The sequence below is a fragment of the Heptranchias perlo genome, chromosome 27 (assembly GCF_035084215.1).
Source record: "Heptranchias perlo isolate sHepPer1 chromosome 27, sHepPer1.hap1, whole genome shotgun sequence".
In the NCBI taxonomy this organism is placed as follows: Eukaryota; Metazoa; Chordata; class Chondrichthyes; order Hexanchiformes; family Hexanchidae; genus Heptranchias; species Heptranchias perlo.
In genome coordinates, this window is record NC_090351.1 from 28,122,691 (window position 1) to 28,145,870 (window position 23,180).

Below are 23,180 nucleotides of genomic sequence, written 5' to 3' on the forward strand. Positions count from 1 at the left end.
TTCAGGAGGACATAGACAGACTGGTGAAATGGGCAGACACATGGCAGATGAAATTTAACACAAGTGTGAAGTATGTTGGTAGGAACAATGAGGAGGCCATTTAAACTAAATGGTGCAATTTTAAAGGGAGTGCAGGAACAGAGTATCCTGGGGGTGCACGTACACAAATCTTTGAAGGTGGCAGGACAAGTTGAGAAAGCCGTTAAAAAAGCATATGGGATCCTTGGCTTTATAAATACAGGTATAGAGTACAAAAGCAAGTTACACTAAATCTTTATAAAACACTGGTTAGGCCTCAGCTAGAGTATGGTGTTCAATTCTGGGCACCATGCTTTAGTAATGATGTTAAGGCCTTAGAGAGGGTGCAGAAGAGATTTACTAGAATGGTACGAGGGATGAGAAACTTCAGTTATGTGGATAGACTGAAGAAGCTGTGGTTGTTCTCCTTGGAACAGAGAAGATTGGGAAGAGATTTGATAGAGGTATTTCAAATCATGAAGGGTCTAGACAGAATAGATAAAGAAACTGTTCCCATTGGCAGAAGGGGGAAGGGTCAGGAACCAGAGGACATAGATTTAAAGTGATTGGCAAAAGAACTGAAGGGGACATGAGGAAAAACTTTTTTCTGCAGTGAGTGCTTATGATCTGGAATGCACTGCTGGAGGTGGGGAGGGGGGTGTGGTGGAGGCAGATCCAATCATGGCTTTCAAAAGGGAACTGGATAAGGACTTGAAAGGAAAAAATTTGCAGGGCTACGGTGATAGGGTGGGGGAGTGGGACTGGCTGGATTGCTCTTGCATAGAGCTGGCACTGACTTGATGGGCCGAATGGCCTCCTTCCGTGCTGTAACCTTTCTATGATTCTAAGCTGGGGTTGTTTTCTTTATAGCTAAGGAGGGTAAAAGGAGATTTGATAGAGGTGTTCAAAATCATGAACGGTTTTGATAGAGTAATTAAGGAGAAACTTTTTCTAATGGCAGAAGGTTTGGTATCCAGAGGACACAGATTTAAGGTGATTGGCAAAAGAACCAGAGGCGACATGAGGAAACATTTTTTAAAAACACACAGCGAGTTGTAATGATCTGGAATGCACTGCCTGAAAGGGTGGTGGAAGCAGATTCAATCGTATCTTTCAAAAAGGAAATTGAATAAATACTTGAAGGGAAAAAAATTACAGGGCTATGGGGAAAGAGCAGGGGAGTGGGACTAATTGGATAGCTCTTTCAAAGAGCCGGCACAGGCACAATGGTGAATAGCCTCCTTCTGTACTGTACCATACTATGATAGGATTGGCAGAATTTAAAATCTGGCGCAAAAAAGATTCAAGAACTTTTCCTGCTCGGAAAGCAACTGATCAATACTGTTGTTGATGAGGGGAGAAAGTAATTGAGGATTGATTTGATGCTATGCCTTATACCTCTTACGTTTATCTGATAGGTGTGAGAGCAGTTAAATAACACTGTCTCACACGTCAGCCAAGTTAACATCCATATTACACACACTAAGCACTTGGGTTTCCTTCAAAACTAAAAATTGCTTCATATATCCATAATATAGGATTGTCATATACTGTGCACATGCATGGAACATACTGTCAAATTTCAAAGGAGTCCCGAGTGCCCAATATCTACAGCGAGGGTAACCCGCCTGTAAACAGATTAAATCTACTAACTGCTCTGATTCTACTGACCCATGGATACGCTTATTCTTTGGGCACTTTCTGTGCATATCAAACTACTTACTTGGATGGGTCTCAGTGGAGGTAGTGCAGTCAGAATGGAGTGATGTGGCTATAGCAAGCAAAGTCTTAAAAAGGAAAAAAAAAGTATAAAGGTGGGGTATAACCAAAAAAATGTCAGGATATAGTTCCTTTTATACAGATGAGAATTTATTTTTTTCAGATGACCTACATCTTCCCTTCTTGAGATTTATACATACAAAAATGAGGCAACATTTTTCATAGAGTAAAAAGCACATTTATATCTGTCCATAATCTTGAGTTATTCCATTTAACCAATGGGCCACAGATCCTCACAGTTACAGTAAGGTACAAAGGTAAAATGTTTAATCAAATAGTAACGTTAAAAACTGACAATTTTCTGTACATAAGGACATTTTTGAACTGGTTTGTGCGAAATAGTAATACGATATTTCTCCTGGATGAGCTTTCTTCATTGAAATTAATTCACCTTCCTGGACAATGAAAATATAATTTACTGTGCTCAATAATTCAAAATAATCCTTAGACAGAGCTTTCTAAAACTACAAAGATTAGATCTTTTTTCACTGTTACATTTATAAATATGTCTTAATATTAAATTTACAACTTTTATAATAGTTTATACAATACATTACTTTGGGAACCTGTACACTGTGCGTTTAGACGTGCAGGCCTTTCTTTTCTCACAGTAAATAGGTCAATCTGTGCACTATAAACAGACTGATATTTTTGTAAATTCAATTTACTTTCCACACCTCTGGCTACACAACTGGATGGTAGCATCAAATAAGTCTTACACAAGAGTTGCAACAGCAGCTGGCATAAACTCAGTTTGTTCAGATTAGTTTGGCAAGGAACAAAAAATAAATACAATTCGGTCTGTCAAGAAAGAGAAATTCTTGGGATTTAGTAGCACAGTGCTTAAGCCAATCTCTGATAAAATGATCTTGAATTCAAAACCTAGAATAGGCAAAATTCCAGCTTTGCAGTTATTGTATTATGGAATCTCAATAACATGTACCTGATTCAAGCATAGGACAGCCATGCATCTTGCCAATTAGATATTAATGAATCCAGCAACAAAAATCTTGGTGAATGTTTAGTACTTCGTAGGATTCCACTGTACCTCACCAGAGCTGTGAATTGTGTCAATTCTTAGTTCAGCTGCACACTGCAGCAATTCAGAAAAATGATCTGAGTGTTCCAAATAAAGGCAGAATGGTCCATTGACTGCCCCGTGAAACAGCACAAAGATTGTAATTCAGAGAGAAATAATAAACAGTTTACCATAAAAAGAGTGCGTCTGGGAATGTAGGCAATTAAAAAAAAATTGGCAAAAGCATTAAAATTGTTTAGGGAGAGGTCACTAATCTGATAAGTTCTGCTGTTATTAACTCCTTCACATTTTCACTCTGCTTTGGGGGGAAAAAAACATGAGAACTTAGAAAGTTCTGGCCACCACACCTTAGGAAGGATATATGGACTTTGGAGGGAGTGCAGCATAGGTTTACTAGAATGATACCTGGACTCCAAGGGTTAAATTACAAGGCGAGATTGTACAACGTAGGGTTGTATTCCCTGGCATTTAGAAGACTAAGGGATGAGTTAATTGAAGTTTTCAAGATATTAAGGGGAGCTGATAGGGTAGAGAAACTATTTCCACTGGTTAGGGAGTCTTGGACTAGGGGACATAGCCAAAAAATTAGAGCCAGGACTTTCAGGAGTGAAGTTAGGAAACACTTCTACACGCAAAGGGTGGTAGAAGTTTGGCGCTCTATTCTGCAAACGGCAGTTGATGCTAGCTCAATTGTTAATTTTATATCTGAGATTTTTGTTAACCAAAGATATTAAGGGATATGGGGCTAAGGTGGGTATATGGAGTTAGGTCACAGATCAACCATGATCTCATTGAACGGCGGAACAGGCTCGAGGGGCTAAACGGCCTACTCCTGTTCCTATGTTCCTATGATATGAATTGACAACCAATTTAATTTTTTTTGTCAGTGTATTTAATTTCCACTCCCTTCCCAGAATGGCAACACTTTCTCCCATTTCAAAAAGACTTAGTAGCACTTACTTTAAAGGAGGCACAATCGAGTTTGTAACATCACTTTACAAAAGTTTGAACTGACTGCAGGTAAGATGACTCGAGATAAGTTAACATTCTTTAACAATTCCACTGTATGCAGTTAAAGCTCATTAAAACAAACTACAGTGAAACCTGTATAAACGAACACTCCCAAAAAACGGACACCTGCAAAAAACGGACACTTATTGAGAGATCCAAATAACTTACATGGTAAAATATACAAGAGGCACTCTGAAACCATGGACACTCGCAAATTACGAACTACAGACAGCCTTCAAGGCACCAAGCCTTACAACTTAAAACATGGGACACAGCCTGTTGCAAAGCTGCTGTGTCTGGAACTTTCACTGAGGCAGGATCACTGGCGCTACCCCTTGCAACTTGCTTCCTTTCTGCCCCCAAATTCTCGTGAGGTCCTTGTATGCCAATCAGCGTGAGGTGGCAACGAGCTATTTGAAAGAATCGGCTTTGGTGGAATGGGGAGCTCTTTATCCGGCATGCATAGTGGCAGAGAAACCGCTCTAAGATTGAATGCTTGTATGGCTCTATCCCAGGGTTGGAGCAGTTTCTCTGCTGCCAAGTATGCTAGGTTCCCCATTCCACTGATTTTTTTAAAAAAACAGTACATACAATGACCATTTTGAAAATAGGGACACCTACAACAAAAGGACAGTTAATGCCAGTCCCTAAGGTGTCTGTTATTTACAGGCTTTACTGCAGTACAAATAAGGGCCGGAGCTGCAGTTAAGCCAGGAAAGAAACTCAACAAGATGAATCCCCAACCAGTATTTTATTAATCCTCAAGTTTGTGCTGAGGGTTGATTACAATTGTTAAGTATTTAGCAATGATCGGAAACCAATTTGCAGACTATCTACTATATTTTCTGCTGTATTGTTAAAACATTTCCTCAAGTCCCTTAATAAGGTGGTAAAAACTTAAGCACAACTGAAATTTGTGGTCCTGTTCAGAAGTCATTTTGTTTAAACCCAAGTATTTGTGTTAAAGACTGAGGCTCCTTTCTTGTTGGTTGTAGCTTCCCTGATGCAACTCATTGTGTTGCTAGCTTGTGTTCCAGACAGATTAAAATTACCATTGTAAAAGACAAAAACAAATAGTTTTGAACACAAATAGAACAGAAATAAAACAAAGCAATCCAGCACAGTACAGTGCCAACAATATAGTAATTTTCTACTACTCTGCGGAAGACCAATCAGAAAACTGATTGTCCTTATAATGAAATATACAATACTATAAATAGTAAGACAGGATTGAGGCCTTACATAGCAATTGTTTTACTTCAGGGGAGGAAAAAACAGTTTTTTTTAAAAACTAAGTTAGGACCTCTGTGAAGCTTCTCAAATTAGTGTTCAAGTATCATTTTTGTTTAAAAATGGGGAAAATGTCTGGCTATGTATTTACTGCAATTTTACTAAGTTCATCTGTAAAACTTGCATTTGGTAAAGCTGTTGTTTTATACTCAGTCCTCAGTAAAACAAATCTTATGTGAATAGGGCCTGATTATCATATGACCTTGAAGATGTTTTTAAAAAAAAACACATGAATATAAACCTGACATGTTTAACATAGGAGATTGTACTCTCTGGTGGAACATGGTTCGCTAAACAAGTTAAAAATTTTCAGGGAAATAAATAAGGGTTAAAAATATATTTATAATGCAAGAGTCAAATCACTATCACAGTAAATAATGCATGTGAATGAAAAATGCAAAACAAATAAACATATTTTATTAATGTGTGACAGACAGAATACCATATGATATGGGTGAAGTGCAAGAATAGTTTCACCTCTAGACCAACATCATAATTCACAAGTGAGCAATCCAGTGGTGAAAATATTTTTCATATTTCATCTGTTCATCAGGCAATGTCCACTAGATTTCCAAGATTAAGGAAAGGTTAAATGATTATACTTTTGAAATTGTTCTTCAGTCATTCAGCCTGCAGATGAGTATCTAATATTACTCAATCACAGATCCTCTTTCAGCCAGTTAGTTTTCAGCTATTCACTGAAGTAGGAGTGAATTTTCTTTATGTCACCAGATGTAAAATTTGTGTTTTAGGTTGTATGGTTGCAAGATTGACCAATTATGCAAAAGCAGATCTCAAATGATTTTATTATCCTATAGTCCCAAAAAACTCTTAGATTACTGTTCATTGAAAGATTAGTATACCAATTTCAGTGAACCCAATTGAACATGATTTTAACCTCCAGTTGAGTTATTCATTGAAAAGGTTCCAATTACTTATGATGTGGGACAGTACTCAGTGCCTCCTCCCGTGTACGAGTTAGTGAAACATTCTGTGGAAGAAAAAAAAGTGTTAATAGATCACACTACATCGCTGACCAAATTCATTGATATAAAAACCCGAAAACCTTCATTCATTTCGTGACGAACACATTCAGTGATATTTCCTGACAGGCTCTGCAAGAATAAAATTTATATGCAGGAACAAATATTTTTCCATTTGTGGACATTTATTTTTCATGGACAGCTAAGCAACAGAACCAGTGTGTTTTTCCTGTATGCATTTGGAATGCAGCAAAATGTTCCAAACTAAATTCAGAATATCCCTATTAAAAACGGTCAGAAAATAATCCTTTAATCTAAGGAAACCCCCATTCAAACTGTAGGGGGAAAGGAGTGTGGCCCATGGAAGAGAGGGTGGGGGTCGTAGGCCCAGTAGAGAGCGGTGGCAGAGGAGCGCGGAGCATCAGGGAGAGGGGTAAAAAAACACCTAAAGTGATGTTAGCACAAGGAGCTGATTTGTGAGTAGCTGGTGGGTGTTTTTTTTTGTCCAGTTTCAGGGACAAGTCTTAAGTGTAAGTTTAGTTAGTAGTCTAATAAATAGAGGCATGAAGGGGCACCTCAGTCCCATCGAATGCACATCCTGTGCCATGTGGGAAGTCCAGGACGCTTCTCGTGTCCTGGACAACCACATGTGCAGCAAGTGTCATCAGCTGGAGGAGCTCGAGCACCGGGTTTCGGAGCTTTAGCAGTGGCTGGCTTCACTGCAGTGCATCCGCGAGGCTGAGAGCTACGTGGGTAGCACGCTTCAGGAGGTGGTCACCCCACAGCTTAAGAGAGTGCAGGCAGAGAGGGAATGGCTGACCGCCAGACAGACAAGGAGGATCAGGCAGGTAGTGCAGGAGTCTCCTGAGTGTATCTAGCTCTCTAACCTGTATTCAGTATAAATACTGGTAAGGGCAAAGGTTCCTCTGGGGAGTACAACCACAGCCAAGTCCACAACACCATGGACGGCTCAGCTGCACCGGCCGGGGTTGGGGGGGGGGGGGGGGAGCGTAGGAGGGTGGTCAGGAAAGTGATTGGGGATTCAATAGTTAGGGGAACAGATAGGTGTTTCTGTAGCCACAGACGTGAGTCCAGGATGGTATGTTGCCTCCATGGTGCCAGCGTCAAGGATGTCACTGAGCGGCTACAGAACATTGAGGGGGGAGGGTGAACAGCTAGAGGTCGTGGTCCATATCGGTACCAATGGCATAGGCGGAAAGAGGGATGAGGTCCTGCAGGCAAATTTTAGGGAGCTAGGAAAGAGATTAATAAGCAGGACCTCAAAAGGTAGTAACCTTTGGATTACTTCTGGTGCCACACACCAGTGAGTACAGAAATAGCAGCATAGTGCAGATGAATGCATGGCTAGAGAGATGGTGCAGGAGGGAAGGCTTTAGATTCCTGAGGCATTGGGACCAGTTCTGGGGGAGGTGGGATCAGTACCAGCTGGACGGGTTGTACCTCAACATGGCCGGGACCAATATCGTCGCAGGGAGGTTTGCAAGTGCTGTTGGGGAGGGTTTATACCAGCTTGGCAGGGGGATGGGAACCTGAGCGTAGATTCAGAAGGGACAGAAGCAAAGCTGGAAATAGAAGGCAGAAAATTAGTAAGAGAGTTTGGAAGGCAGAAAAAACAAAGGCTAGAAAATAGACAACAAAGGAGCTTGGCAGTGCTTAATGGTATCTACGTCTATGCAAGGAGTCTAGTGAATAAGGCAGATGAGCTGAGGGCACAGATAGACATGTGTAAATATGATTTCATAGCTATTATTGAAACATGGCTTTAAGGAGGGCAGGAATGACAGCTCAACATTCCTGGTTACAGGGTTTTCAGACGAGATAGAGAGGGGGATAAAAAAGTGGGAGGGGTCGCAATTATTAATTAAAGAAACAATTACAGCCATGAGGAGGGATGATATGTTAGAAGGATCATCAAATGAGACCATATGGGTTGAACTGAAGAACAAAAAAGGGGCAATCACACTGCTGGGAGTATACTATAGACCCCCAAACAATCAGAGGGAGATAGAAGAGCAAATATGTAGGCACATTTCTCAGAAGTGCAAAAACAATAGAGTAGTAATAGTAGGGGATTTCAACTACCCTAATATTAACTAGGATAGAATCAGTGTAAAAGGTATAGTGGGCACAGAATTCTTAAAATGCATTCAGGTGAACTTTTTTTTTAAAGACAGTACATAGCAAGCCCAAGATAGGGGGCAGTTCTGGACTTATTTTTAGGGAATGAAGCATCAGTGGGAGAACATTTTGGTGGTAGTGATCATAATTCAATTAGATTTAGTGCAGTTATGGAAAAGGACAACGATAGACCAGGAGTAAAAGTTCTCAATTGGGGAAAGGCCAATTTTACTAAGCTGAGATGTGATTTAGCAAAATTGGACTGGAAACAGCTACTCGAAAGCAAATCAGCATCAGAGCAGTGGGAGGCATTCGAGGAGATAGTGAGGGTTCAGAGCAAATATGTTCCCACAAAGAAAAAGGGTGGTTCGCCCAAATCTAGAGCTCCCTGGATGTCAAGGAGCATACAGGATAGGATAAGGCAAAAAAGGGAAGCTTATGTCAGAAACCAAGAGCTTAATACTGCAGAAAGCCTAGAGGAGTACAGAAAGTGTAGGAGTGAAATTAAAAAGGAAACAGGAAAGCAAAGAGAGCATGAAAAAATATTGGCAAGTAAAAATCAAGGAAAGCCCAAAGATGTTTTATAAATACATAAAGAGCAAGAGGATAACCAAGGAAAGAGTAGGGCCTATTGGAGACCAAAAGGGTAACATAAGAACATAACCTGTGAGTGGAGGCAGAAGATGTGGGTATGGTTCTTAATGAATACTTTGCATCTGTCGTCGCAAAAGAGGGGGACGAAGCAGAGATTGTAGTTAAGGAGGAGTGGAAAATATTGGGTAGGATAAACATGGTGAGAGGGGAAATATTAAGGGTTTAGCATCTTTGAAAGTAGATAAATTGCCAGGCCCAGATGAAATGTATCCCAGGCAGTTAAGAGAAGCAAGGGAGGAAATAGCGGAGGCTCTGACCGTCATTTTGGTCAGCGTTTCTGCACGCTCTGTTTTACCAAATGAGGAATCTGGAAGGATTCAGGGAACATGATGCCCTTGTTTGAATGGAGTGGATAATTGTACAAGTTACACTGCTTGATTTTAAGAAAAATCAGTTTTCATGGCATCCAGGCTTTCTGTGTCAAATAAATTCTTGAAATATATGTAAATGAAATTCATCTCTGGCTACAGGTGTGATGCCAGAGGACTGGAAGACTGCAGGACTGCTAACGTTGTACCGATGTTTAAAAAGGAAGAAAGGGATAGACCGAGTAATTACAGGCCAGTCAGCCGAACCTCAGTGCGGGGCAAATTATTGTAAAAATTTGAGGGACAGTATTAAGAGTCATTTAGAAAGGCATGGGTTAATCAAGGATAGTCAACATGGATGCGTTAAGGGAAGGTTTAACTTGATTGAAATTTTTGAGGAACCAACATGGAGGGTCGATGAGTGTACCGCGTTTGATGTAGTCTACGTGGCTTTTAGCAAGGCTTTTGACAAGGTCCCACATGGCAGACTGGTCAGAAAAGTAAAATCCCATGGGATCCAAGGGAAAGTGGCAAGTTGGATCCAAAATTGGCTCAGTGGCAGGAAGCAAAGGGCAATGGTCGACGGGTGACTGGAAAACTGTTTCCAGTGGGGTTCCGCAGGGCTCAGTACTAGGTCCCTTGCTTTTTATGGCATATATCAATGATTTCAACTTAAATTTGGGGGGCATGATTAAGAGGTTTGTAGATGATACAAAAGTCGGCCGTGTGGTTGATAGTGAGGAAGAAAGCTGTAGACTGCAGGAAGACATCAATGGAATGGTCAGGTGGGCAGAAAAATGGCAAATTGAATTCAATCCAAAGTGTGAGGTAATGCATTTGGGGAGGGCAAACAAGGCAAGGGGATACACAATAAATGGTAGGATACTGAGAAGTGCAGAGGAATAGAGGGACCTTGCAGTACATGTCTACAGATCCCTGAAGTTGGCAGGACAGGTAGATAAGGTGGTTAAGGCGGCAAAAAAGATACTCTCCTTTATTAACAGAGGCATAGAATATAAGAGCAGGGAGGTTATGCTAGAACTGTATAAAACACTAGTTAGGCCACAGCTAGAGTACTGCGTACAGTTCTGGTCACCACATTACAGGAAGGATGTAATTGCGCTAGAGAGGGTACAGAGGAGATTTACAAGAATGTTGCCAGGACAGGAGAATTTTAGCTATGAGAAAAGATTGGGTAGGCTGGGTTGTTTTCTTTGGAACAGAGGAGGTTGAGGGGAGATTTAATTGAGGTGGGTAAAATTATGAGGAACCTAGATAGAGTGGATAGGAAAGACTTGTTTCCCTTGACAGAGAGGTCAATAACCAGGGGGCATAGATTTAAAGTAATTGGTAGAAGGATTAGAGGGGAGCTGAGAAGAAATTTTTTCATCCACTGGGTGGTGGGGATCTGGAACTCATTCCTGAAAGGGTGGTAGAGGCAGAAACCCTCATCGCATTCAAAAAGTACTTGGATGTGCACTTCAAGTGCAGTAACCTGCAAGGCTACGGACCAAGAACTGGAAAGTGGGATTAGGCTGGATAGCTCTTTCTCGGCTGGCACAGACACGATGGGCCAAATGGCCTCCTTCTGTGCCGTAAATTTCTATGATTCTATGAAACTTTCCTAGATGATTTCTCTTATTCACATACACAACAGAATTTTCTCCCTGGCGCTCAAGACCAGTCTGTCATTTGTCCCTGTAGATTGCTGCATGGTGATCTGATGTTACTGCTAGAGTGATGCAGCAGGTGCATGCAAGGGTAAGGGTTGTTCTTGTTGCTTTTCCTGGTTTGAATGTTGCAATTCATACATATTATTACCCCTCTCATCCAAGAAAAACACTGCTCGGCTTCAGGACTTCGGTTTTGACAGTACACATTTCCTTGGCTGCGCCATCACTGGCCACTGCCATTAGTAGCCCTCACGACCCCTACAAACCAGAGTGTGCACTTTTAACTGCCCATTATCTAGGTATGTATAGCAAGACCCAGGGGCCAAATAAAGAACCCTGATTACTGTACTCCGGTTTACTGAAATGTATCACATCCTCAGTAAGTGGAAGTATACACATTCTATCATGATTCATGCTATGTCACTGGGTAAATTTAGCAAACATTAAACAGGTAAAAGAATAGTTATCAGTGCAGATAATTTCTTTGCAGTGATAATAAACTTTACTGCCATTTTTGAAATGTCAAAAGCAACAAAAAAATTACTTCTCCTGCACTAATTCGAACACAAACTGACTCGTGAAACACGGTTGCTTACTTCTTGCGTAGCTATCTGCTACCATGGTGGCTGATACTCACAATGGTTTCTGATTAACTGCTGTCTTCACCAATCAAGATATAGCTCCAAATTTCTTTGACGATATCCCAGAACAAGGACATTAAAAACTACATCTCATAACTAGGTTAGGTGATCAGCCATTCACAGGATTAAAAATGGCACAAAGACAGCTGTCAAACATGTACAGTAAAAAGGCAAAATACTGTAGATACTGGAAATTTGAAACAAAAACAGAGAATGTTGGTAACACTCAGGTCAGGCAGCTAGTTCTGAGGAAGGTTTAATACTGGAAACGTCAACTTGTGTTCTCTCGACAGATGCTGCCTGATCTGCTGAGAGTTTTCAGCATGTTCTGGAAATGGGCCCACAAGATGCTTGTATTTGAATTAAATGGTTTGACCGAGCAATCTGTTCCAATCACTTTGAATGACCTGTTAGACGGGTCCCCATCCAAGTCTATCTCAGTTCGAGGAGCAAGCCAATTGGCCACTATTAGTCTACAATGACCACTGCAAGTACCTACACATCCACAAATCAGTGCCTTCTGCATACCATACCATAATGCATGTTCTCTGCAGTTTGCTGAATTAGCAAGCAGCACTTAATCTTAACTCCATGTGTATGCTGTGATCAGCAAAAAGGAATCCAATAAATAATACAATAGATAAAAATGTTTAATTTTTGTCACGTAGACGGATGACATGCTGATTATCCAAAGTTTTTTGATTCTTTTTCAAAAAAATACCTCCCACATCTCCTCACAATTGCAGCCTCATCCTGAGGTTCTTTACTAGATCTTAAGTATCGGATGTGCCTGCAAGGATCCACAGCTGGGTTGCTCTGCTGGGGCATATTCAAACTTTCACATCACGAGCATCTACAGTACACTGATACACCAATTTTGTGAGGTGTAAAGTGTTAAGCATCAGGGGGGTTTTATGTGTCTCACAAAAGGAACCTGGAAAGCCTTAGTAGTCTTTCAGAACAGTGACTGGTGCTTTGGCCAGCATTCTTGGTAGGCTTCATCCATCAGGTCTCCACGAAGTACATCGGATGTCACCAGCTTGGATTTTTTAAATTAAAAAGTGTAATAGCGTTTTGGCCTATATGGAGGGCTACTTCTCAAATATTCTATTTTGGAATCAATGAAAATTATCAGAGACTTATTACAACAAACCTGGGACTAATCAGTAGATTGAAGATGAGCTATAGCACCAATCTTCCTGTCAGACTTTCATGACTCCAGATTACAATCATGCTCAGGACAGATGTTGAGCCAGCTAAGTGTACCACAAGATACCAACTGAAGCAGAGATTTACAGGAGTTTGGGCCAAGATATAGGTTAATGAAACTATCTTTAATGATCATGAACATTGAATGCAGATGGAAGTGCAGTTTCTTCTAAGGGCATATTAAAATTGTTACCATCTAAGCTGCTTTTGTTTTTCTTCATTATTAAAGAGCCATTGGCCAGCAAGGTCTCCGATCTGCTATGACAATTACCTTGAAACGACAGCACAGAAAAAGGCCATTCGGCCCAACAGATCCATGCCGGTGTATATGCTCCTTACGAGCCTCCTCCTTCTCTACTTCATCCAATCCTATCAGCATAACCTTCTATTCCTTTCTCCCTCGTGTTTATCTAGCTTCCCCTTAAATGCATCTATGCTAGTCGTGTCAACAACTCCTTGTGGTGGCGAGTTCCACATTCTAACCACTGTCTGGGTAAAGAAATTTCTCCTGAATTCCCTATTGGATTTATTAATGACTATCTTATATTTATGACCCCTAGTTCTAGTCTCCTCCGCAAGTGGAAACACCTGCTCCCCGTCTACCTTATCAAACCCTTTCATTTTCTTAAAGACCTCTGTCAGGTCACCCCTCAGCCTTCTCTTTTCCAGAGGGAAAAAAAAAGTCCCAGCCTGCTCAATCTTTCCTGATTAGGCATAACCTCTCAGTTCTGGTGTCATCCTAGTAAATCTTTTATGCACGTTCTCCAGTGCCTCTATATCCCTTTTATAATTTGGAGACCAGAACTGTTCACAGTACTCCAAGTCTAACCAAGGTTCTATACAGGTTTAACATAACTTCTCTGCTTTTCAATTCTATCCCTCTAGAAATGAACTCGTGCTTAGTTTGCTTTTTTAAAATGGCCTTATTACCTGCTTGGCTACTTTTAGTGATTTGTGTATCTGCACCCCATGATCCCTCTGCTTCTCTAGCCCATTTAGACTCTTATTATCCAAGCAGTATGTGCCCCTCTTATGCTTCCTACCAAATGTTATGCCTCACACTCATCTATATTGAAATTCATTTGCCAATTATACATCCAGTCTGCACGTTTATTAATGTCTTCCTGTATTTTGTCGCAGTCCTCCTTGGTATTAACTATACCCCTCAATTTGGTATCGTCCGCAAATTTTGAAATTGTACTTCCGATTCCAGAGTGCAAATAGTTTATGTAAATGGTGAATAGTGGTCCCAGTACCGATCCTTGTGGAACACCACTTCCCACCTTTTGCCAGTCTGAGTAACTACCTTTAACCATGGCTGCCTTGTAGCCAGCTTGCTATCCATTCTGCTAATTGCCTTTATCGAAGGCCTTTTGAAAATCCAAATATATTACTTCTACTGCATCACCCTTGTCTACCCTGTTACTTCTTCAAAAACTTCATTCAATAAGGTTGGTCAAACTTGACATTCCTTTTTGAAATCCGTGCTGACTATTCTTTATTATATTTTCGGTTTCTAAATGTTTTTCTAGTACATCTTTGAGTATGGATTCCATTAACTTTCCTATCACCGACGTTACGTCAATTGGTCTGTGGTTCCCTGGACTTGTTCTATCTCCCTTTTTAAATATAGGAATCACATTAGCTGTCCACCAGTCCTCAGGCACTATTCCCTTTTCTGAATGAATTTTTTATACATATGTAATAGTGCCTCGGCTATCTTTTCCCTAACTTCTTCTTAGTATGCAGATACAATCCATCCGGACCAGGGGTTTTATCCTCTCTAAGTCTGATTAGTGTTACAATTATCTCCCCCCTTTCTATCTTAAATGTCTTTTTTGATCTCTTCTTCTAATGTCATGCCCACCATGTTAGTCTCCCTGGTAAATACTGAAGCGCAAAGTAATTATTTAATATTTCTGCCATTTTGCTGTCATTACCTGTGAGTTTATCGTGTGTATCCCTTAGTGGCCCTACTCCAATCCTGATTTTTCTTTTGTTGTTCATGTGTCTGTAGAATACTTTATTATTTCTTTTTATATTCCTTGATAATTTTAATCGTGTAGTTTCTCTTTGCCTTCCTAATTGCTTTTTTTAAAACTTCTTTCCTAACCTTTTTGTATTCCTTTTTGTCATCCTTTGTTGTCTATGTACGAAGTGTATGCTTTTTCTTTAGTTTCAATTTTGCCCTTATTTCTTCATTCATCCATGGTGTATCATCATTGGCTAGTTTGTTCTTGCTTTTTAGTGGGACCATTGAATACTCAAAATCAGTCAGTGCCAAATCATTCTTGTTTTGAGATATTGTCTTGGTTGAAACAACTGAAATATTGATAGCCTTAAGTGACAATAATGGTGACCATGTACTGGCTGACACTGAGGCGTCAGCTGTTAGAGATCCAACTGCTGAAACATTCTGGGCTTCAACCAGAATTGGTGTAATCTGCAGAGCAGACTCAGGAGCACAGATAATCAGTAAAAATTCTTCAGATAGGGGTCTGTTGGGACAGATTTTGAGAGTCAGTCAATACTGGTACCATGGCCCCAGAAGGTTTTGAGGATGATTGGCCCAGTCAGACGACAACCTGAGATTTTCTCTTGCTTCCAGAGATAGGGAGGAGTGAGGCCAACTTACTGTGCCTCCCAACTTAATAGCATCTGCAAACTTGGATGTACAATTCTCTGTTCCTTCATCCATGTCATTGATAAAAAATGGTGAAAAGCTGAGCCCCTATTACAGATCCCCAGGGAACACCACTTGTCACATCCGGCCAGTGTCTGTAGAAATCAGGAAACTACAGACTTGTTAGTCTATCAGTTGTGGGGAAGTTACTGGAATCTATCATCAGGGACAGAGTGAATGAAGACTTGAACAAGCATGTGCTGATAAGAGTCAGGATGGATTTGTGAAGGGAGAGGTCATGTCTGACTAATTAATCTTTTTGAGGAGGTCAGCAACATGGTGGACAGGGGAGTGTCTATGGATGTTGCCTATATGGACGTCCAGAAGGCATCGGATAACATTCTGCACAAGAAATTATTAGCGAAAACGAGAGTGCACGGAATTGGAGGTAACCTTGTGACATGGGTTGGTAATTGGTTGGGAGATAAGACACAGAGAGCAGGGAATGTACTCTGATTATCGAGATGTGACAAGTGGCGTTCCCCAGGGATCTGTACTGGGGCCTCAATTTTGCGCCTTTTTTTTACAAAGCTGAAGCCCCAGTATAGATCCAAATTTGTTCTTGCCCCTTTTTTTGAAGATGGGAGTCACATTTGCCATTTTCCAATCCTCTGGCATTGGCCCGAGTCCACCGAACTCTGAAAAATATCCGCAAGCGGACTCGTAATCCTTTGAGCCAATTCCTTCAGAGCCACGGGATGAAAGTTGTCAAGAGTCAGAACCTTGACATTCAATAGCCTCCCCAATATATCCTCACTTGTGATTTTATAATTTTTCAGTCCACATTCATATGTAAACTGCACCCCACAATTCTGGCATTTCTTCCCTCATTTTTTTTGGGCCTTGATTTGAAATCCTGAAATAATTTTTCAATGTCAGTGACAAGCTTATTGTGTACTGAATAATCAACAGCTCTGAGGGTAAAAAAGATTTGTAATACCCTCTTCATTGCAGATTCATGCAGTATTCAAAACAAACGTGTCTTTTTTAGTTGTTGGCAATGGATTTACGATCAGTCAAATTGCCTAAATTGATGTTACAATTGCAGTAGCTTGAGGTATTTAAGGTCATCATGCACCTAAAGAGAATCATGCTTTTAAAACGAGTTTAGAGGAGGTGGGTGTTGGAGCTGAAACTTGCCATGCAGGAAGACAATGAAAGACATCAAAACCAGCTGACCTATTTGAGCCTCTAGCTAGTCTGCTACTACACGAAAGAGGTTGTGTCTTTTACAATAAAAATATTTAAGTTAAGCTTAACTGGAAAGCAGCCTAATGCTACTTTGCACTTTGAACTCGGTCAATTACACATTAACCCTGAAATCTAAATCACTATTAGTGTTGGGTTAAACCCTAACTAATAATCTGATATTGTATGATTAAGATTCTGTCAACTTTACTAAGTATTGGTTAATTTTACAGAGATCATTGATACTGAGCCTTTGTCAATGCACACAATTCCATTTTTTGATACTAGTTTGTATTTCGTGCCTGACCATGGCACATTTTATTTATAATCGCACATTTAAAAAGCTATCCTTCTAATATGCGTCATAGCAATGAGTCACTCACAGCTTCCTGTTGAAGGGTTCAAGATCAATCCTTTGAAGCAAGGTTGTTCTGTACGCAGATGGTGCTCTGCTCGTTCTTTGGGATGTGGACACTATTTCTTCCTCGAACGATTAAGTTCTTCAGGGTTTTCAGACACCCCTTGGAGTATAAAGTGAACAGGAACAAATCTGAAGCAATTGCCTTCTCATATTCTTGTTACTTTTCCAGATATGATGTCTCAAAGTTAATATGCTCCTAAGGTGAATTAGTTTTTTGGGTAGTTAGGTTTGACCTTTTAGTACAAAAGAGAGAACTCATTTTGTTTCACATCTATATAGATGCCTAATTTCCAGGTAACCTGGAAAATGATCCAGCCTGAAAAGATTATGTTCAGCTCTCGGCTACAGGACAAATTTCTCCACAGCTGAGCCCGGATTTTTTGATCAGGTCAACCTGATTTACAGGTGTAAGTTGCATAGACCTGATTGAAAAATTGCCAGAATCTTATAACACCAGACCACCAACCACTATGCGTCACGTGCAACTCCCCTTGGCAGTATATGTCAGCATAATAAGTGCAAGTCTCAAATGGGTGGGAGCTTCATTTAAATATCAAATTTACTACGTCCTACATGCTATTTCGTGATGCTCAAGTGTACGGGACATCCATTCATAATCACCGCTATCTGAATTGGGCCTCCATGGTAAAAGTATACAGAAGGATGCAGTAATGGCAAGGAAAGTTTATTTCAGTCATTTCTCAACTGCTTATCTTCAATTTTTTTTTGTTATTTTTCTGCTGGCACGTGTTCTCAACAGCACCAATGGATTTCTCAATGGAAATTCCACCTATCTGAAAGGAGAAGCACCAATGGAGGTCATACTGTACGAGAGGTGCTCTGTGCCATCCCATCGGTACCCACATCTATTGATACAGGTGAACATACCTGACATTGGCAGAGCTGCATAGGCAGAATATATAGATGACTCAAGGTCCAAAAAAGGTGAACATTTCAAGTGAACAAGATCGATCAGAGATACTACAGGAGAGACTGAATATATGTTATAAAGAATACAAAGATAGGAAAGACAGGTGGAGAAGTTGAGCCGATGTTTTGTGTATTGCTGTCAGTTCCAAATGGTTAAGATCCGTTGTAAATTCCCCAGAATGATAATCTACAACACCCACGGGAAAACATCCAATCTCATTAAAATTCATAAATACCAATGTTACCCTGATACTGTTTGAAATCCTTGTAAAATGTTTCATGTTTCTAGGTATCTATCCATCTATCTATTTACATAGTTTTTGTCTTTGTAGAGTTCCTCTCATCTTGCTGATTGGCTCATGCTAATCACCTGGTATTATTGGTCATGTGAGCAGCACAGACTAATCAGATCTAAGATTCAATTCCACAAAAGTACAGATGGTAGCTCTGGATCAGAACATGTTCAACTCTCTACACATTTTTTTTTCCATTTTTATTTAATGTTATTCTTTCCCAGGCATCCAACCTGATTTTGCACTATTACCTGGCATTTAAAAAAAAATTCTCACCACACTTTACTCCCATCAATGGACTGTTCCCACTCTCTCCCTCCCATTCCCAACAATGAGAATGATTTTTTAAAAAGTTTTATAAAGTAATTTAACAAAAACAAAGCAAGAGACAAAATAAAATTTAGTAAAATGAGCTAAGAAAGATTCAATAAGAATCAAGGAAGAATAAAATAGAAAGTGAAAAGAGACAAACACTTCAAGAGTCAAAAGAAAGGCATAAAAGAAAGAAAGCAAAAGATTGGAAAAGTTTGGAACTTTTTTTTTTAAAAAGTCAATTTTCACAAGTCATAATTTGTTTTTGCTTATTAGGGAAAAAAAAGATTTCGATCCGAGCACAAGTATTTAAAAAGTTCCTTCAGAGTATATTTCTTATACAGTAACATAAATTGAAAAACTGATGTTTCTACATGGGTGAGGGAAATGTTCCTGTCTCCCCCACAAAAGTGGGTGCAACCAAAACTGTACTGAATATATGGGGAACAGCTTGGAGTATACAATCCAGCCTAAGAAGCCTCCAAACACAAAGCCATCAATTAAGCCAGATCAAAGACACAAAGGTAGGAGGTGCTCACATTCCATGTGAATAAGTAACTGACATCCATTGTCCACTTTATCCAGGAACTGCTAAAACTATATGCAATGCACGCTGGGCATCTCTTTATAATAAGTCATTTCAATGGCTTGACCATTAAAGATAACAAATGTGTACTGGCTTGCATGCATCAATTATTTCACATACAGCCAACAATTTCTGTTGCAATTAAAATGCATTGACTTCATAATCTTCCCCATACAAAGACAAAATAAAATTCTTTACAAAAGATAGCCAACAGAAGGCCAGAATAAATTTGCAATGTTTGGCCTAAAATCTCAAAAAGTACAGAATAAGAATTTTCTAGTTCAAAGCATGACAAAACTGTTTCCAAAACACACGCTATTAAGGTTGGTTCTTGTTCAACCTCCTAGAAGGCGCTGTTAGCTCCACACCGTTCACCTGAGGAAGGAGGAAGTCTCCGAAAGCTTGTGGAATTTAAAATAAATTTGTTGGACTATAACTTGGTGTTGTAAAATTGTTTACAAAAGCTAGAAAGAAAGCATTGCTTGTAAGGGAAGCCCAAGTGCAAAGGTCAACCAAGATTACATTTTGAGTGGTGCTTTCTTAGTTAAGAGTCCAAAGATCGATACAGCATTCAGCCTTTTTTCTTATCAGATAAATTAACTTTATCAAGAATAAAGAACTCCTGACAAGGTACCAATTGCACACGTATCTATAATTGAGAAACAATGAGTTTGTTGTGCTAAGTGATTCTGTAGGTTAGCTGTCCCTGTCCCACATTTTTATACATCATGTGCAATATCAAGTACATCTGCAATATCAAAGTATTTCAAAAATACTAGTGACTGCAGAACACAATTGTAACACAAATAGAATGGCTTTGTATCTGGCATTGCAGAGCCAACCAGCAGTAAGTAAATGACAGTGGTTCCTACTGGATTGTGAAAAGTAAAAAAAAACTGGCGTCTCTGAACCTGTTACATTTGCAACATCACAGTTAATCTTTTCCATTAATCTGAATAATATCCTCGTATTTAAAGTGACGTTTAAAAGATACCACCTACAAGCCATAAGTCAGGAGTATGATGGAACACTCTCTACTTGTTTGGATGGGTGCAGTGGCAACAACACCCCAGAAGCTTAATACCATCCAGGACAAAGTAGTCTGCTTGGTCGGTACCTCATACCCTAAGCATCCACCCCCTCCACCACTGGGGTACCATGTCCACAGTGCGCACCACTGGCGCACCAAGGCCACAGTGCGCACCATTTACAGAATGCGCTGCAGCAACTCACCAAGGGTTCTTTGGCAGCAATCCCCAAACCGGCGACCTCCACCACCTAGGAAAAGGGCAGCAGGTGCATGAGAACACTATTACCTCCAAGTCACACACCATCCTGACTTGGGGATATATTGCAGTTTCTTCATTCGCCCTGGGTCAAAATCGTGGAACTCCCTACCCTACAGCATTGTGGGAGTATCTTTACAGACCGCACCAGTTCAAGAAATCCCACTACCACTTTTTCAGGGCAACTGGTGATGGGCACTAAATGCCGGCCAACAACGCCCACATCCCAAAAAAGAATTTAAAAAAAAAGAAAAATTATGTAGAAAAGATAGTTTACATTCATTTTTTTAAAAAAAGAATTCAACACACAAACTGTGAAGCTAGTCAAAGAAAATCACAGAATCTTTACCAGTGGCCGGTCGCGGTGTGTGTTTACTGCTTCTACATTTAAGTAAACTGATTCCATTTTACAACCTGAAAGAAAAAAAGTTTTAAATATGAATACAGAAATGAACCAGTAGATTACGAACACTCACTAATGCTGATTGCTGAACCCATGCACTGTGAATATGGATACAAAAACATTAAAACCAAAGATAACATTCCTTAGATTAGTTTGAAAATAAGCTCAAAATTTATCAGGTCAATATTAATGGAAGACAAATCATTCAAACCTGACTTGAACATGCCATATTGTTTGACGTGACAGATTTTTATTCTATTTTGCTCTCTTATCTAATCAAGCACACTTTGTACTTTTCTTCCTCCATAATTTGTTTTCTTTACAGGAGGATGACATACTCACATGTAAATAAATAAATCTATTGAAATACAGTGAAGTAATAGTATTTTAGTTTTCAAAAAAGGGAAAAAAACTTAAACATGACATTAAATTAGATTCTATCCAGTTGGATAGGTTATTTGAGATAGATAGAGATGGTATAACTAGGGAGCATGCATATAAAATCCTTAATGAATTAGGTTGGATGTTAGGAAGTATTTATTTTCAGAATTATCACCCTCGGCAACAGATTATCAAAGCATGTGGCAAATATGGATTCCTCACAGTCCTTCAGAAAATAGCTAAACAACTTACTCGGAAGAGAATATTTCCAGTTGTAGAGGGCAAATGCAGATTAGTTGGGATTAGAAAGATTAATGGGTTACTGCAGTGTTCTGGTTTCTTGATCGCCTGAGGAAGTTGGAAAAGAACTTCCCAGAGTTTTTCTTGAATTGGCCTCAGGTTTGTTTCTGTGTGATTTTTTTTGGTCTTTCCCAGGAAATGGTGTACATGGCTGCACCATGTGAATGGGGCATGCTTGACGGACCAGATGTTCCCTCCGCGCCCCCCCCACCTCCCCAATATCAACAACTTGCTTTCAAACAGAGTCTTTATAGTAAAGCATCTCAAAAAGTGTTGAGACAAAAATTGAGACCGAGCCAAAGAAAGATATTAGAACGGGTGACTAAAAGCTTGGTCAAGGAGGAAGGCTTTAGGGAGTGTTATAAAGGAGGAGCGAGAGGCGAACAGGTTTAGGGAAGGAATTCCAGAGCTCAGGGCCTAGACGCTGAAGGCACGGCCGCCAATGGTGGGGCAAAGGAAGTGTGGGATGCATAAGAGGCCAGAGTTGGAGGGTTCTTGCAGAGTTCTTGGAGGGTTGTAGACTTGGAGGAGGTTACAGAGATGCGGAGGGGCGAAGCCATGGAGGGATTTGAACACAAGGATGAGGATGAGAATTGTGAATTCAAATTCCCCATCCTTCTTTTCGTATATATATGGGCAACTCACATCATAAAATGATATTATGGTTGGCATTAAGAGTGCTATGGTAGTTTTAAAATATGCTGGAGAACCAATGTGATGTGCCAGAGTGGTAGGATTTGGGCTGGCCATCATAATTCCTTAGTTGGGAAATTCCCAATCTGAAAGGCACCGAATGGAATTCAAGCACATGATTAATGGAAAAGGGGAAAAACTTCAGAATTTCACCCTGGCATTCTTATACACGTTCTAGTAGCCAGTTACAGAATTGCATTGGCAGTGGCCTGGAAGCAATTCGCCTGCAGCCTTCTCAACTGGTGACTGGTTTGTTCGACAGACACTAACAAAGGAGTAAGGGAGAGAAGTATAATTTATTTTCAAAAGTATGAATAGAATCGAAGTGAGAAATTTGAGTTCTGGCAAATACTTTACCCCCTCTCCCCCCACCGCACCCCACCCCAGTTTGGCCACACTTCTCTTAGGTATAGCACAAACCATTTATTAATAAATAATTAATCTAAATGCATAACTATACTATATAAAGATCCATGCAAACTTCATGCCTGTGAGAAAAGAACCTGGAACAAAATATAAAATAAGGATGACTGACCCAATTCTGGACCATACAGACATAAAATGTGTTGTTGCATGGTTCAAATACTTGGTTTTAGGAATATTTGATTGAAAGCAGGAAGTACAAAAAAAAGACAGAAGGAAGCAAGTTAATGGAAAGCTATATGGCTGATGAGGAGGACATTTCCCTCATCTATTTATAGAATATATCATCTGGAAATTGAAAAATACATATATCCCATAGATACAATATCATTTACTTGATGATATGCTTCAGTTTGCATTTCCTGCAATCTGAAAAGTATTATAACCACTTTGTAACATTTTATGTTTCAGTTCAAATGTAACTTCATTCCTCAAGATTTCAGATTTTTTAAATGTATAATAGTTAACAATGACTTGAGAAAAGTTATCCTAGAATGATAAAAATGCATTCAAATTTAACAAGTTCAGCATCTGATT

At 39.9% G+C, this 23,180-nt stretch overlaps 1 protein-coding gene across 2 annotated transcripts in view; it reads right to left on the reverse strand.

Annotated features, from left to right (window-relative positions):
- Positions 1-1,869: 1,869 nt before the first annotated feature.
- The window catches only part of LOC137344491 (6-phosphofructo-2-kinase/fructose-2,6-bisphosphatase 2-like), a 58,215-nt gene continuing 36,904 nt past the window's right edge, over positions 1,870-23,180 (reverse strand). For both annotated transcript variants that reach the window (XM_068007516.1, XM_068007515.1), the window contains exons 13-14: positions 20,793-20,857; positions 1,870-6,128 (exon numbers count right to left, since the gene is read on the reverse strand). In XM_068007516.1, coding sequence (XP_067863617.1) covers positions 6,069-6,128; positions 20,793-20,857 — 125 coding nt within the window. In that variant the 3' untranslated portion in view covers positions 1,870-6,068. The remainder of the gene's footprint in view (positions 6,129-20,792; positions 20,858-23,180) is intronic.